Source organism: Lonchura striata, chromosome 1 (assembly GCF_050655825.1).
Source record: "Lonchura striata isolate lonStrDom1 chromosome 1, ASM5065582v1, whole genome shotgun sequence".
In the NCBI taxonomy this organism is placed as follows: domain Eukaryota; kingdom Metazoa; phylum Chordata; class Aves; order Passeriformes; family Estrildidae; genus Lonchura; species Lonchura striata.
This window is the reverse complement of record NC_140703.1, coordinates 116,223,728-116,239,755: the sequence shown is the minus strand read 5'-3', so window position 1 is coordinate 116,239,755 and position 16,028 is coordinate 116,223,728. Positions and strand designations below refer to the sequence as shown.

At 41.9% G+C, this 16,028-nt stretch overlaps 1 protein-coding gene across 3 annotated transcripts in view; it reads right to left on the bottom strand.

Moving 5' to 3' along the window:
- KCNJ6 (potassium inwardly rectifying channel subfamily J member 6) overlaps window positions 1-16,028 on the bottom strand; it is a 165,376-nt gene that overhangs the window by 31,964 nt on the left and 117,384 nt on the right. For 2 of the 3 annotated variants that reach the window (XM_021527465.4, XM_021527466.4), the window contains one exon: window positions 7,935-8,855. In XM_021527465.4, coding sequence (XP_021383140.3) covers window positions 7,935-8,855 — 921 coding nt within the window. Of the gene's footprint in view, window positions 1-7,808; window positions 8,856-16,028 lie in introns of all 3 variants that reach the window. The other variant, XM_085587041.1, reaches the window with a different exon arrangement.

Here is a 16,028-nt window from a genome sequence, read left to right as displayed (position 1 = left end):
GCTGAAGGTGAATAATTTTTCTGCTCACATTCTTTAGAAACAGATGTAAATATTTGTAATTTTAGGGGAGCCTTCTGGTTATCAGGGAGTGTAATGCAAAGTGATTCCACTTTAACCCTTCTTAAAAGCCTGTTATTCCAGACACTTAAACTCTTCTTAAAATCCTTCATTTTATCCTCCATTACAATTCAGAAAGAATATTATACAGCTGGAAGTAGATAAGCCCCAAGGGGAGAAGTGAAAAGATCTTTTAGAAATATGGAAGGGATCAGAGTTCGCCAAAAATACTTCCCAGGGTTTTGAACTGCAGGCTACCCAGACAGATTTCATACCTGGAAATCAAGCTGGGCAAACAAGGTGATCAGCATGAATCAGTTCATTCCAGCAAAATTCCTGACTCAAATCTGTGCTGGGATTTCACCACTGTTGTCTCCAGGCAGGTAACAACCCCAGATGGCCAGAAGTGAAAGTCTAAAATTAGAAATAGCAGCAAAATATTTCCTTTTGCAGGAAATTATTTCAGTGCTGACCCTTTTTCTTGCACCGTTCCTGGAGCGAGGGGAGAGGCTGAGCACGCTCAGGTTCCTGGTGCCATCCTGGGAAGGGCTCTGGGATGGAAAAGGCACTCCAGTGGCCCCCAGCACATCTGGGAGGGGCTCAGGACTCACATCTGGATTTGGAGAGCAGGTGGAATGTGTTCAGTGAGCTGATCCTGCCTGGGGAATCCTCTGACCCGGATAAGGCTGCAGAGAATCCTCCCTTTGATTTGCCAGGTGGGGACTGTTGCCCTGATTTTTAAAAGTGTTAAGATTTCTTTGATAGTTCTTTTGAAAGTTTTAAACTTCTCATGAAACTTCTTCAGCCTTCTGGTAATGTTTACATATTTCTACTGGAGTTCTCACGCTCTGTTCATGTAAATAATGATTGTTTTGTGTTCTTTGTGGGAGGAGAGAATTGATGGATTTTGGTTTGATCAGTGTGGTTGGAGAGGTGGCAATTTCACCCTCCAATCCACTGGCACTTTTGGAATTCTATATATTGCGAGGTCAGAAATAATTTTTTTTTTTGTTTTTCTTTCTTGAACTCACATTTTGTGTCCAATAGTGACAGGGACTGGGTGGGACACAGGCACTGGTCCCTCCTGCCATTCCCTGGATCTGAGCTGGGTCTGGAGCTCCAAGGACTGAGCAGGAACTCTGCAGTGCCCTGCTCCTGGGCTAAAACTGCTGGGAAACTTGCTTGAAGTTAGGCTGGATGCAGAGTTAAAGCATCTGGGATCACAGGATTTTAGGAATGGTTGAAGTGTCTGGGATCATGGGATTCTAGAAAGAATGTGTCTGGAATAATGGGATTTTAGGAAGAGTTTATTTGTCTGAAATCATGGGATTTTAGAAAGAGTTTATGTGTCTGAAATAATAGGATTTTAGGAAGAGTTTAGGTGTCTGGAATCAGAGGATTCTAGGAAGAGTTTAGGTGTCTTCAGTCTCAAGGTTTTAGGAAGACTTTAGGTGCCTAGAATCACAAATTTTAAAAAGAGTTGAAGTGTCTGGAATAATAGGATTTTAGGAGGAGTTGAAGTGTCTGGAATCACGGGATTTTAGGAAGAATTTAGGTGTCTGGAATTACAGGATTTTAGAAAGAGTTTATTTGTCTAGAGTCACAGGATTTTAGGAAGAGTTGAAGTGCTTTGCATCACAGGATTTTAGGGAGAATTTAGAGTGTCTGGAATCACAGGATTTTAGGAAGAGTTTACATGTCTGCAATCTCAAGGTTTTAGAAAGAGTTTAGGTGTCTGGAATCACAGATTTTAAAAAGAGTTGAAGTATCTGGAATTATGGGATTTTAGGATGAAATTAGGTGTTTGGAATCACAGGGTTTTAGGAAGAGTTTATGTGTCTGGAATCACAGGATTTGAGGAAGAGTTTATGTGTTTGGGATCACAGGATTTTAGGGAGAAGAGTTGAAGTGTCTGGGATCACAGGATTTTAGGAAGTGCTCAAGAATTACAAGATTTTAGGGAGAGTTTAGGTGTCTGGAATCACAGAATTTTAGGAAGAGTTTAAGAATTACAGGATTTTAAGAAGTTTAGGTGTCTGGAATCGTGGTATTTTAAGTGAGTTTAGGTGTCTGGGATCTCAGGATTTTAGGAAGAAGAGTTTAAGTGTCTGAAATCACAGCGTTTTAAGAAGAATTTTTGTGTCTGGAATCAGAGGATTTTCGGAAGAGTCTAAGTGTCTGGAATCACAGATTTTAGGAAGAATTTAGGTGTCTGGAATCAGGATTTTAGGAAGACTCTGCTGGTCAGTGAAGAGGCTGCCAGCCCAGCTTCCCACTGTGCCTTTCTGCTTGGAAAACAGCAGCAGGGCGAGAGTTGAAGGAAATTTTGGGATCCTGTCACTGCTCTGTCCGTGGAGATCATGAGCCCTGCAGGGAATAAGCTGTGTGGGCTCAGCAGTGATGAGCAAAGGCAGGATTTTAGGACATCTCTCTGTGCTTGTCCCTGGTTTAGGAAGGAACGATGTTGACAGGGGAGGTTGTGGGAGTGTGGGAAGAACTGGGACCTGCCCTTTCTCCATGCCCAGAGAGACTTTGGAGGGATTGCCAAGACAGGAGGTGCAAAATGAAGCTCTGCTTGTGCAAGTCTGATATGTGGTCAGCACAGAATTATTTAATAATATCTGATCTGTTAGGTAATCCCTAAATACCTGTCTTTTACAGATCTTACCTTTTAATATGAGCTACTGCTTAAATATGAATATTAAATTTGAACACTTAGGGGTGAGGGAGCAGCTGGAGTTGTGAAGAGCTGAGGAATTGGTGAGAAAGGTGTGAGAGAAGGAGAAAAAGCCATTCTCAAACATTCATAACAGCTTTGCCAAGTACAGCACTACCCAGAGAACAAAGCTGTTAAACAAATGTGTAATCCCTTTTCCCTGACAGTGAGATACAGCAAAATTTTAGTTGAAATGCACCTGATCAGCATCTCCTTTTTATTTCTCACAAATGCTGCTCCCTGATTTCTTGCTATTCCTCCTAGTTTTGACTATTGTGAAATTGTAATTGCCTCCTTTATGTCCTCTTCAGCAATGAAACTCATCTTTTCCACCTGCAGAGAAATCTCCCTGAAGGAAACATCCCAGTGAGATGGGAATTCCTTTCCCTGCTGGCATTTGGAGCTCCCCTCCTGCTAATGCCTGTCATTTTCTGTGTTAGAATAAATAACAATGAAATGTTTTGTTAGAATCAGTAAAATCCAAACGGGATGGAAGTGAAGCTGGCAGCTCCAGGGAAGTGGGGATGTGTGAGAAGTTAAACCATGTCCAAGTCTAGCACCCAGCAGCAGGAGATGCTAAAACTCTTAAAATAGAAAGGGAAGCTGCAGACTGGAGAGCCCCTGTGCTCTGATCATTTCTGGAATGAAGATGATCCAGTTTGGAGCAGAAGCCACTTGTTCTGACCCTGCATAAATTACATTTCATCCTGGAACACCACGGAACCCACTTTTGTTCTTTGTCTTGCAGAAACGCTCAGGTGGGAGAAATCCTGGTGTTTTTCTTCCTGTCACCTGCATCCCCTCAAGAAGCAGTTGGAGAGGATAAATATTTCTTCCTTGAAGAGCAGTAGAAAATCCAAGTGAGAAATTCGAACCTCAGCAATGTTTATTTGGAGAGAGAACAAATTCTGCTGAGAGGTTTTGAAGGGATGGAACTGCTTAAATCAGAGGGAGATATTTGCTAGGACTGGGCAAGAATAAGGGGTAAACATGGCAATTCAGAGATATCAAAGCCACAATAAACCAGTCAGTCAAAGGGGCTGCAGTGAAGCTTTATACAATATTTGTCTGGTTGATAACACTGCTTACTGTATAAATAAACATCCAAGTGAACCTTTTATTGCTTTGCACACATGTTTTCCACAGCTGACAAATGTGGCTGTTTCTGTAGCTGTAAATCCTCCTGCAGATGCTGCTCTCAAAGCTGCTCTTTGTCGGAATTATAAATGCACCCTGTTCTGAGTTTATTTGTAAAATTATCCCTCTGAACCTGAAGTTCTCTGTCTGGCTTTGTTGCTTGTTTTTTTTTTTTTTTTTAACAGCTACAAATGTGCAGATCGGTTTCTTTCCTTGGAGCTGTTCAATGCTCAAATGTTAATTTTTAGGCAGAGGGGATTGCCAGAGTGTCACCAAGTGCATCCCACTGGCCAGATGCAACTTCACAAGTCTTGTTCAGAATTTTCCTCTTTCTCACCATTTCCCCTGCCTTTTTTTTTTTTTTTTTTTTTTTAATCTCATTCCTTCTCTTTGAGTTTATTTCTCTCAGTTTCTCTTTCTACCTGACCTTCCCATTACACCTTCCAAATTTAAAAGACTTTCCTTTTCTTCTTATGGGTCTATTTCCTTATCAGAATTATACATTTGCAAGTCTTGCTTAAATTTTTTAAACACCTACTTTGCTTACGATGATAAGACTTCCCTGAGAAATAGATTTCAGCTGGTGAAAAAGGCTTAAAAGTTTAAGCCTATGGCTAGGATTCAATTATCATAAAATATTCCTAACTGTAGATTATTTTACATATAAAACTCTGGGAAATAGGGGCTGCAAAATGTGGAAATACCAGATGTGTCCTCCAGCTGCAGTGAAGTTTGGTTGGATTTTTTCCCCCCATTCCTCAAGGCTCCTCAGTGGTTCCACAGCAGCCTAATGTGCTTTTGTTGTCCCAAAATCGATGTTTTTGGACACTAGAGAGATGTGCACCACCATCAGGAAAAGCACAGAGATAAATCTTTGCAAAAGTTTATCCTTCAAATCCAATGAGATATTTTTGAATGTTGTTGTAATAAATCAAGACAAATGCATATTGAAAGAATCTGTAACCAATATTTGTAAAAACCAGCCTTATTTTGAGTGTTTGGTGGTGCTGGATGAAGGAGTCAGATTAACTTAATGTTTTTGGAAAATGCCTTGCTGAGGATTCTGCCCTCAAAGTGATTTTCATGGTAGAAAAATGGGAATAACCAAGGTGTAGGGATTGTCTCTGGGATAATACTTTGTTATGTCCCTTAGATAAACACATCCATTTCTTTTTGCATCTCAGGAAGTTATGGCAAAGTTTCCATGGGGAATTAAGGGGTCCTTGAGTTGAACTTTCTGCTGAATTTTAATTTGGTTCATTATTTTACTGTCATTTAATAAAATGCATTATTCTTAATTTCCTGTCCTAACACTCAATGCAGAATTCCCATGACAATCCATAAAAATTGTGCTTCATACAACAGATGAATATGATTTTGGAGCACTCAGGATGGATAGTATTATAAATGTATTTACCTGTTGAGTCAAATTTAAGCAGAATCAATAATTAATAACAATATTAGCAAAAGTTTACCCTTATCATTTCCCATTTTATTTCTCCTTGAAGCTCTGAGTGGGGAAGCTCTGAAAACAGATAAAGGATCGTTTTCCCTGGTGAAATTTGAGAGTGGATTTTCTGAGGGATGACACAATCTGATGACCTCAGTCTGGCTTGGATCCCTCAGCAGTGACATTAAATGAGGCCACTGCTGTAGGTGACATCACATTTTCCTGGCTTCAGCTTTTGTCATTTTGGATTCCATAACTCTGCTGGCAGGAACGTAGGGTTGGATTTGCTGCTGTGAGCAGCTTCTTTCCCTGCTCTCACTCTGCATCGGGTGGAAGAAGGAAAGGTGAATATTTGACTGCCTAAATTGGCTTTCAGCATTTGCCAGGATGCAATGTGTAAATATTTGTAAAAAATTGAAAGAATGAAAATTCCTAGTGTTGGCAGAAGGTTGGCCGGATTGTACCTTCAACAAAAATATCTCAATGCATGAGATCCAAGTACAGCACACGAAGCTACTTCTGCACAAATATGTTTTAGAAATTGTGCTGGTAATTCTGACATTATTTGATGCCCTCTGCTCATATCTCACTCAGCAGGAGACTCTACCCAAACAGAACAGTCTAAAATGGGAAATGGACCCACCCAGGGCAGGGGAAACTTTTTAATCCTGGATATCTTCCATGGGTTTCCAAATAACTGCATTCAGTTTCTCTCTTGATATGGACTGGAAAGGTTTGAGACAATGACAAATTTGGTTTTATCTCAAATTTTGCCAGCCCAAGCAGTCTGAGGGCTTTGTGCTGCAGAGAGCCCTGGGTTGTGCAGGGTGAAAATGAGGTGAGAGAAAGGGGGAGTGGTCACAAATTGAGAGAGATGAGACTCTAAACCAACAAATCTACATTTGCTGCACTGCAGAAATATTCTGTCTTTTGATCTTGTAGGTGGTTTTGGTGAGACATTTTGTCATCCTGCCACTACGTGCCAATCACTTGGCTGGAAAACACAGTGTTCAGCAAACCTGAGAATATCCCCCACCCCCTTGGGATGTCGAGTTCCTTCAGCTGCAATTCCAAGATCTCAGGATGGTTTCAGGGAACAAACAGCAATTTCCTCATTGTCTCACCCGAAGGTGATGCAGATGTTTGAAATCCCCGTGCCTACTGCACAGATCAGGAGCACTAAACATTTCATCTTGATTTCTCTTCAGTACCACCTACTTCCTGGAAAATTTGGAAGCCTTGCATTTACCACTTCAAATTCCCTGCCAAGTTCCTTTCAGATTTTTTTTATTATTATTTTTTTTCCCCTGCTCCATTTTTGTCTCACACGTTTATTATATGGTGACAAATGCAGTTTTCTTCTGACACCACATAATAGATGTGTGAAGCACACACACATGTTCTAGTAAGAGACTGCTCTTTATTTCCTGGCTCCAGTTGCAAAACATGAGTCAGGGTTGGAAAGGTTGTGCTTCTGTCAGAGCTGTGGAATCCACGTGCTTAAACTTTCCTGAGTTTTGCTGTAGTCATGGGGAAAAATGGCAAATCTCATTTTTATATTTCTATAATCAGTGTTTTCTCCTCCCCCAGGCACATCAAATCTTCATTTTATAATAGCCATTCCCATGTGTTGATTATATTTACTCATTTCAGGCACTGATGCTGTTATTAACAGGGAAAAAAACACCTCCAGCTTCCAAAACACAGATAAAAGTACTCTCCTATAATTCTGGCTTTAATAAAAAAAAAAAAAGAAACATTATTTTAGTGGTGCATTTGCTGTGGATTTCAAACACTTTTTTCCCTCTGCACCAAGTGATTTCTGCTGTTCTGCTGCATAATTGCAGGTAACAACCACCCAGCATCTCCACAAGACTCCAGTGACACAACATTCTTTGTTTGTACATCCCAGCTTCCACTGTTCTGTGCATTTCTGTGGGGGCCCCGGTGAAACACCAAATCAGCTGAGACCTTTTGTGAGCTAGAGTGGAACAAGCCCCATGTTACAAGTGAAAACAAAAACCAAGGAAAACGAGCAGGCAAAAAAAAAACCCCAAAAAACCCCAAAATAAAAAGAGAGAACTGAACACATCATCACTTCCTACTGGATGCAGCCTTGGAATGCCACAGGGCTGGCAGTTGTTCTGCAGATACCCAGGGGTGATTGGAAGCAGCAGGACCATGGTGCTTCCATGTTAATCACAAACACAGTTTTGCATTGAGTTTTTTTGTTTGTTTGTTTTTCCCTAAGCAATTTTATCCCACAAGATCCCTGTGGTTGAGCTGCTCCTGCAATAGAATGACAAATAACTGGGTGACATGCTGTGAAAAATTTAGAAAATGAGAGATGCTATCCCATTTTCCAAACAGAGCAGAAAGAACACTAATTCCGTTAGGCAAGATGGAGCAAACAATTAAACTGGGCATGCTTTTAATTTTGGAGCTCACCAGAGAACGGACGCCTTTTTCAAATGTAACGACTGTGGAAGTGATTCCTTTAAAACGAAGCAAAACCACTGATTTTCCTTGCTGAAATGAAAGCATTTACCTCATACAAAGTATAAGAAATGTTACCTGTTGCCTCCACCATTCCTTCTAGGATTACAACAATTTCTAGCTCCTCTTTGGGCAACTGGGCTTTGGAAATCTCCCAGAAAGGACTCTGCTGGTTAATCTCATGGCTGATGATCAGTGGTGAAACCAAAAAGAGACGATCATCCCCTGTGTAATAACCTACGTTGATATCTGTCTGGTTGAGTGGTATAAATTCCCCCTCCTTTGTCTGTTTGGATTTGATCAACTTGGCTCGTATTGATGCCTCTACAATGTGTGAATTCCTAAGGTCTCCTACTCGGAACATCAGACACAGCTTTCCATCCCGCATGGAAATGACTGCGTTTGTAGAAAAAACCAAGGTTTCTGCCCTCTTCTTGGGTTGGGATATTTTCACAAACATGCAGCCAACCATGAAGGCGTTGACGATAGAACCTAGGACAGACTGCACTAAAAGCAGGATAATTCCCTCGGGACACTTGTCCGTGATGACCCGGTAACCGTACCCAATGGTGGTTTCGGTCTCGATTGAGAATAAAAAGGCTGAGACAAACCCATTGAGGTTGCTGACGCAGGGGGTCCACGTGCTGTCCCCTATGTGATCCATGTCCCCTCGCATGTAGGCAATGAGCCACCAGATCATGCCGAAGAAGAGCCAGGTCACCGTGTAAACCATGACAAAGATCAGCAGGTTGAACCTCCACTTGAGATCCACCAGGGTGGTGAAGATGTCAGTCAAGTACCGGTAAGTCTCTCTGACATTCCCGTGGTGGACGTTGCATTTCCCATCTTTCCGAACGTACCTCTGGATTTTCCTCTTGGCACATTCTTTGCTGATGTTTTTTGGCAGATCCTCTCTTGCTTGTTTGGGCAACTTTGGTTGGTGGATTGTGACAGGGCTCTCGATGTCCTGCTCCATTGAGTCTTCTTCCAGGACGTTGGCTGCCGTGGAAATAAAAAAAAAACATGGAAGAGTCATTATCCCTCTTTTTATTGCTCTAAGTCAATACATAACCTATTCCTGTGTTAATCAACAAAATGATCATCCTGATTCTTTGCTAACACAAAAATCAGATGCCAAGCACTCTCATTTTACTGCTACGCAGAAATAAAATGAAAGCAAACTCCTGTTTCTTATCAGGCCATCCTATCCACACCCATATTTAAATTCCACAAGATGGGTTTACGCAGATATTCCTTCCCCCCTCGCCCCTTTGCAGTTTAATGAATGAAATTTTTTATGCACCAAGAAAGATCTTACGGAGATAAAAGATATAGATGAGGGAATGGATTCACTTGGGGCTGAGCAGAGAAAATGAGCTATTGCTGAGCTATTTTTTCCCATCAATTGCATTGCTGTGGGGAAAGTATTGAATAAGTACAAGGAGGATGATTTTTTTTTTTTTTTAAAAAGCCAACAGTTTTTAGAAAGAACCAATTCTCCTCTTGTGGAAGGGAAGTTGTAATATCTATCAAGAGCAATTCAAGCACACTTCCACAGAAAATCAATGTCTTGCTGATAACGAGACAAGGAATTGTGTGTCCTTCTCCCAGCAACGTAAAACCTATGGTACTTCAGATTTCATTTGAATTCACTGTGCCTGTGGCCTTTAATTCAAGTGTACCTTGTCCTCTAATGATCTGGGCTTTTCTTTTAGTTTCCCAGCCTTTGGAGATAAATAGCTTTATTATGGTTGTGTGCCAGGGAGAAAATGAGTGTACTGAGGAGGAGAGTGGTTTAATCGAATGTGTTTTGCATGGAGCACATGGTGAGGTCTCGGGTAATTGTTGTTTTCAGATGAAATCCTTCTATTTTCTGGGGCTTCTTCCTGCAGGAATTTCAGCTCTTGAATTCATAACTCTTTCCCTTCTGGCTAGCTGCTGTCATTCTCCTGCCAGACTTTAAAGGGAAAAGTCTTCTGGTGGGTCTGCCCAGGTTCTTGACTCTGAATACAGAATTTCAGAATGGTTTGGGTGGGAAGGAACCTTAAAATCACCCAGTCTTCACCTCATGCTATGGTCAGGGACACCTTCCACTATCCCAGGTTGCTCCAAAACCTGTCCAGCCTGGACTTGAACACTTCCAGCTTCTCTGGGCACCCCGTGCCAGGGCTTCATTGTTCTCACAGGAAAGGATTTATTCCCTATATCCCATCTTAAAAGCAGCACTGCTGTGATTTTGTACCATTCTTTACGGAGTGTTGCACAAGGGGCTACTCTCAGAAGGTTAGTGTGGCTCTGAAAGTCTCTTTCACTCCTAGAAACATATGCTGTGCAGCAGGTCCTGTGTGGAGTCTCACAGCACCTGCAGCTTTCTCAACATGTGCAGGCTCATCCCCGTAGAGAAAGATCACAGCCCCTTGCAGAGTTTTATTGAGATATTCAGGGGGGAAAAATGGGCTGTAACCTGGTTGTCTCTCCTCCTGACCTGCTCCTCTTTCAAAGAAAGTCTCAAAGCCTTAGAGTAGCCCAGAATCTGAGAGCAATTCCATGTTTGCAGGCCATGCACCCCATCCTGTCACCTTTTCAGTTTGGTGTGTCTCAGGAGAGCCTTAGCAGGGCTGCTGTGAGCTGTGTGACAGGGCCCTGGGTGTGAGAACCCCAGCCTTGTTCTGGGGTCTCCTAAGGTGGTGAAATTCCTCCTCCAGCCCATGCTTCCAAGGAAAAACTCCACAGGCTTTTGCTGTTTGGTCTCAAGGCAGTTTATTGTTAGTTATCTAAAAGATTTTCTTCTCAGGCTGTGGCTGCTTGGTCAGCGGCCCAGGCAGAGGCACACACACACCCTGACATCCTCTCTGTCTGTGTCTTCTTCTTCTCTCCCCCCACCCAGGGCTACTGATCTCTTTTATATGATATATTACGTGTTACATGTTTATAGTTTTCCCCCAATACCTACTACCTATATTACAAAGTGCTTTTCTACTCTAAACCAATCTGTGAGTGCCAACATCACCAAGAACATGGAGGCAAGGAAGAAGAAGGAGGAAGAACAGGATCAGCCCACTTTCCTCCATCTTAGAACTTCTGACCCCCATGTACAAAGTGAAAACCCCCTGTACAGGTGCTAAACCCCCCTGTACAATAGTAAAAAAATTTCCCCTCTACTTTGTAATTACTTTTACTATATTATTTAACCTTTTGTGACTGCTTGTTCCACCTCCAAAGTTGGTAACTCATTCCATGGCTCAAACTCAAAATCCCAGCTGTTTCCAGCTGTCTGCCAGGGTCTAAAATGCTTCTGACCAAGGCCTGGAACCTCTAAAAATGTCTGAGAGACATTTTGAGTTCCCACACCTGGGTTCCAAATGGGCTGTCCCAGTCAGTGACAGTGTGCCTGCTTGCATTATCCCTGATGCTGGGGAAGGCATGACAAAACACAATCCAAAGGCTTTGCAGGGTCTTTGTGAGGCAGAATAAAGCCAAAGCCAGAAAATCTGAAGTTAAGGCTTCACATTTTCTGCTCAGCTCTCCACTGTGCCTAAGGAAATTCCAGTCCACAGGAGCTATCACATCACTGCAGCAACAGAATCCTCAAATAATTATGAACAACCTCTGAAGGCTCTGGCTTTTGAGGCTTTATGTTAAACTACTAATGCTGATATAATGGGGTTCATTATCTTTCAGGCATTATAAATAATTTGCTTTCCCCTCCCCATCAGAGCCTGGCATGGACACAGAGACCAGGAGTGGGAGAATCCTGTTGGTTTAGAGAATGTTCCTTACTCCTGGCCCTGCTGTTAAAGGGAATCATGTCCCAAACCTCCCTGTCTGAGCATCCCTTAGCAGAAATTATCCTGGGAGGGGACCCAGGTGCTGATTTTATTCCTGGCAGGAATGTGAAGGGACATCCCAGGGCTGCCCTCCCACCACAGCACTCCTGCTTTCCATACAGTGTTTGTTTCCTATGGAGCTCCTTTGAGCAGTGAAGCACCTTTTATTCAGACAGAATTTTTTTACTGATGATTTCCAAACGCTCTCTGTGAATTTTGTGCATCACAAACAGCCTGGCCTGGCTTCACAGCAGAGAGAAGGGCCACATTTTGTCAAGAGTCCATGGGTTTTGTGGGAGCAGGGAGCTGCTGTCACAGCAAGTGGGATAAGCTTGTGACAATTCCAGCGTGGGAGGGTTTTTCTTCATCTGGAGAAATTGTAGTGGAGCTGGTTCAGGCTTTGTAAGGGGGCAGCTTTGGACAGCAAAGCCAGGGTTTAACTAAGGTCTCTCTCATTACAGCATTTATTTGACACCCTTGAAGACATTTCAATCTTCCTGAGGGCATCTGACCATTTCTAAGCTCTCCAAGCTCTCCCCAGTGCTGTTGTTTTTCAATTCTCAAGTCTCTGAGAGGAAAAAATTAAGGTCAAGTTTTTTGTCTTTTTTTTTCTTTTTTTCAAGATGCCCTTTCCTTTTTTCCCCTCACCCAATCCTGCTATGAATGAATTCCTTTGTGGAGAGGTTTCTGGATCAGAAGCACAGTTTTTTACCCTCTCCTGGACTGAGTTTTCACTCCAGAGAGAACCTTGGGAGCAGCAATTCCCAAAATAAGTGATCCAAAGGTTATGCATCTGTGTGTTTCCATGGAAATGCCTGATGAATAAGTTTTAAACACATGGCAGGATCCCTGTTCACCACTGAGGCTGAGGAACAGCCACATACTGTCAGTGTCTTTGCCACAAAATACTTTGACTAATTATATTTTTACTTGATATCAACCCAATTAACTTCTGCTGTTTATTTAATCTAATTTTCCTTTTGGTTACATAATGGCTGTCATGGATCCAGGAACAGGGGAGTGAGTAGCAGCAGCCTCACTTGAGAGCTATTTTTGCTCTCTCTGCTTTTCTTCCTGACAAAAATATATACATATTATTAATCTGCACTGCAAAAAAAAAAAAAAAAAAAGGTATTTCTGAACTCTTCCTCCTCTCCCAGTGAACATTATGTTTGTTTGAGCACAACAGCCAGGTAACGAGCCAATTCAGGCCAATTTAGAGGATTCTGTTAGAATTTTCTGCTTTGGTTACTCTCTGAGGCAAAACCTACAAGACATAAGAGATTTCAGTGATTTGTTTAATTTCCCAGCAAATGACAAGGAGTTCTGCTAAACAAGTCCCTGAATAGTTCACTTGTGTCCTGGCTGTGGCCAAATTAGCTAATTAAGTGTGCCCAGACTTATTATTTAGCGTGGAGGGTAAAGAGTGGCGCAGCCACACTTGGATTATTGAACTCCAATTGTTTTGCAGGCAGGTTACTGTCATACAATCTTCCAAACAGGAATAATCTGTGTCCTGAAATGGAGCCAGGAATTGTGTGTGCTCAGTTCTGCACTGGTCCAAATCATACCAGGGGCTTTTCCAGAAATTTCACCTTGCAGGGGGTTGTGTGCTAGCGCTCAGAACATTTTATTTTCTAGTAAAATTGCAGCAAGTGTTGTTGTCATGTTCTTGTCTACTCCAAAGCAGCACTGGAAAGGCACAGTCCTGATTTTCCAAGCACATCCTTTTATTTAGAGCCTGTAGAACAACATGGAACCAGAGTCAACAAGAAAACAGGACAAGAGACACTCTCTTCCTTTGAGGCTGAGAATGTAACACATCAATATGACCCTTAAGCAACCATCCTGTCATCAGCAATGTGATTTTGGGAGTATTTTGATAATGCTGCAGAGAACTCGTTGTGGTGCTGTGCAAACACAAAGCAAAAAGAAGAATATGAAGGGACTGCTTGTCCAAATTAAGTACTGTAGGATTATTTTGGTTGTGTATGGTTTGCAAAATAATGAGGTGTTTCAACAGAGAATATTGCAAATCATAACTGATCTGACCTGGAAAGTTCTGTGGACATTTCACTGCAATTTAGTGATTTTAACTCTTGTAACACAGTTGCGAACATTTTATGTGCAAATTCATTGAAAATGTCCTAATTTCCAAAAATCATTTACCATCTAAAAGTTGCTCTCATGGGCTTCACTGCATGCAGAGAAATGTGTTGAGCAGACACTGTGATTCCTGTCTGCATTCCCCCTTTTCCTGGTGGGATGAGGGCCACTTTTAAATGTGTTTTAAAGCAGGTGTTTGCATCTCTAAGGTCCAAATTTGGCTTTTGGGAAGTCTCGAGTGTTTTACCTCTCATTTGCTGTGGTCCCCAACCTCCCTGGCACTGCATCCATGTGTGGAATATTAATATTTGGCAGGACCTGGTGGCTATTTGGGCTCCCCTATGGGGTTGTTTGGCTTTGCACAGCACAAGGAATTTCTTCTTGCAGCCTTCAACATCCTAAATCTGCATTGTTCTGTTTCTCTTCTTGATTGCAATGGAAGAAGCCAGAGAAGGGAAGGAGGGATTTTGGAATGCTTTGCCTCGTCTCTGCATGGCTTTTGTTTCAGAGCTCTGCAAAATCTTGCTTGTGATGAGCACAGAGGACACAGGAACACAGGAATTCTTGGAATAGAGGGAGATTAGTTTGTGGGATGAGCCCAGATAATCCACACTGCAAAGCACCACAAGAGATGAGGAGAAAGAATCTTGTTTAGAGAAAAAAAGTGGAGTCTTTTATGATTAGCTAACAACTGTAAGCACTCATTATCACAGAGCACAGATCCTTTTCCCTGGAAAATAAAGGAATTAGGATCTGGTCCTGTGCTGTTAAATCAAGGCAAGATTGTCTGTTCACTCAGCTGGAAGCATTGCTGGGGCTCCCTTTGGAACGTTGGAGTGCTCAATAAACCCTGACTTGGCAAATCTCTTCAAGATCCAAATTGCTTCTTTGCACCCATGGAATCATAAATCTAATTTCAGATGGAGCATGCGTGTGACTGAGATTTATTTCAGCAGCAACTTTCACTAAAAAAGACATGAAATTAGATATATTTGTGATTAGAAAAGGGACTGTAAGGATGATGTTTTTTTCACATTACCTGCTTCATCACTGCCTTCTAATCCAACTTGATAAAAATAATGTTCTACTATTTTCATTTCTTTTAAGCCTGTACAGCTGCAAGAAATCAGTCTGAGTAACACTTTGTGTCTTTTCAGTACAAACATTTCCATTCATTCCTGATTCTTGGCCCTTTTATTGTGGAGGGTGAAAAAATGAATCTGATAACTCGAATTTAAAAACACATGACTCCATTTTTGGTAGTCATTTGACCTTGTGGTTTTTGTCTTGGATTCTAACCAACTTCATTGCAGAATTTACCACTGAAGGCTCCAGAATGCTGTTTTTACATCTGCTTTGCTAAATTTATCTTCATTTGAATCACGGGGAAGCCAAACAGCCTTGGCTGGGTAACATTTGTGGGGCAGTGTAAGCAGTCTGCACCTGGTTTTAAGAAAGTTGTGAACCTGCAAAGATGTGCAGAGACACTTGATTATCAACATCTTCAGCCTTTCACAAGGCTGTGGGTCCCAAACTGGATTATGAAGCTTGTTTGCTACCTGAGCTCTTGGAGTCAGCGTTTATTCAGAGCCATCTCTAGAGCAAATGCCTGGCACTGAACACAGACTTCTGGAGTAAGGAGAGGTTTCCTGTCAGATTAGTCTTTTTACCAGGTTTTTAGCTCCCAGAAAAGCTTGAGCTCAAACTTCAGAGCAGGTATTTCTGTGTCCGCGGCTGCAAATCCTGGCCACACATTTGTCTTCTTCTGCCCCTGGGTCAGACGTGTCCCCCGACTTGCTGCAAGGTGTCCTTGTCTAACAGGATCCCTGAGACTTCTTTTTCCAGTTTCTCTACCCCAATTATTTCTGCCAGTTGCTATCAGGTGTCTGAAAGCCAGATTTCTTCAAAAATCTCCTGAGAACTCAGCTTTTCTTCTCCATGGGGGAGAAGGAAAAGGAGAAAGCATTAAAGACCTGTATTGACCTTATCGTTATCAATTTTAAACTGTGTTTATATGCTTTAAGTGCTAGAAATAATAAATAAATTCATTCAAAATCTGCTTAAATCAGAGAATATTCTGGGTTGTAAGGAACCTCTAAAGGTTTCAATGTGCTGCTCAACACAGAACCAATTTCTACAGAGTGCACCTCTGAGAAGAGCAGGGTTTCATCTTCTCTTCAGCTTCTTTTTTGCACCTGAGCTCAGCCTTCCAGAGAAATTACATGAGGGCTGGTTAAAT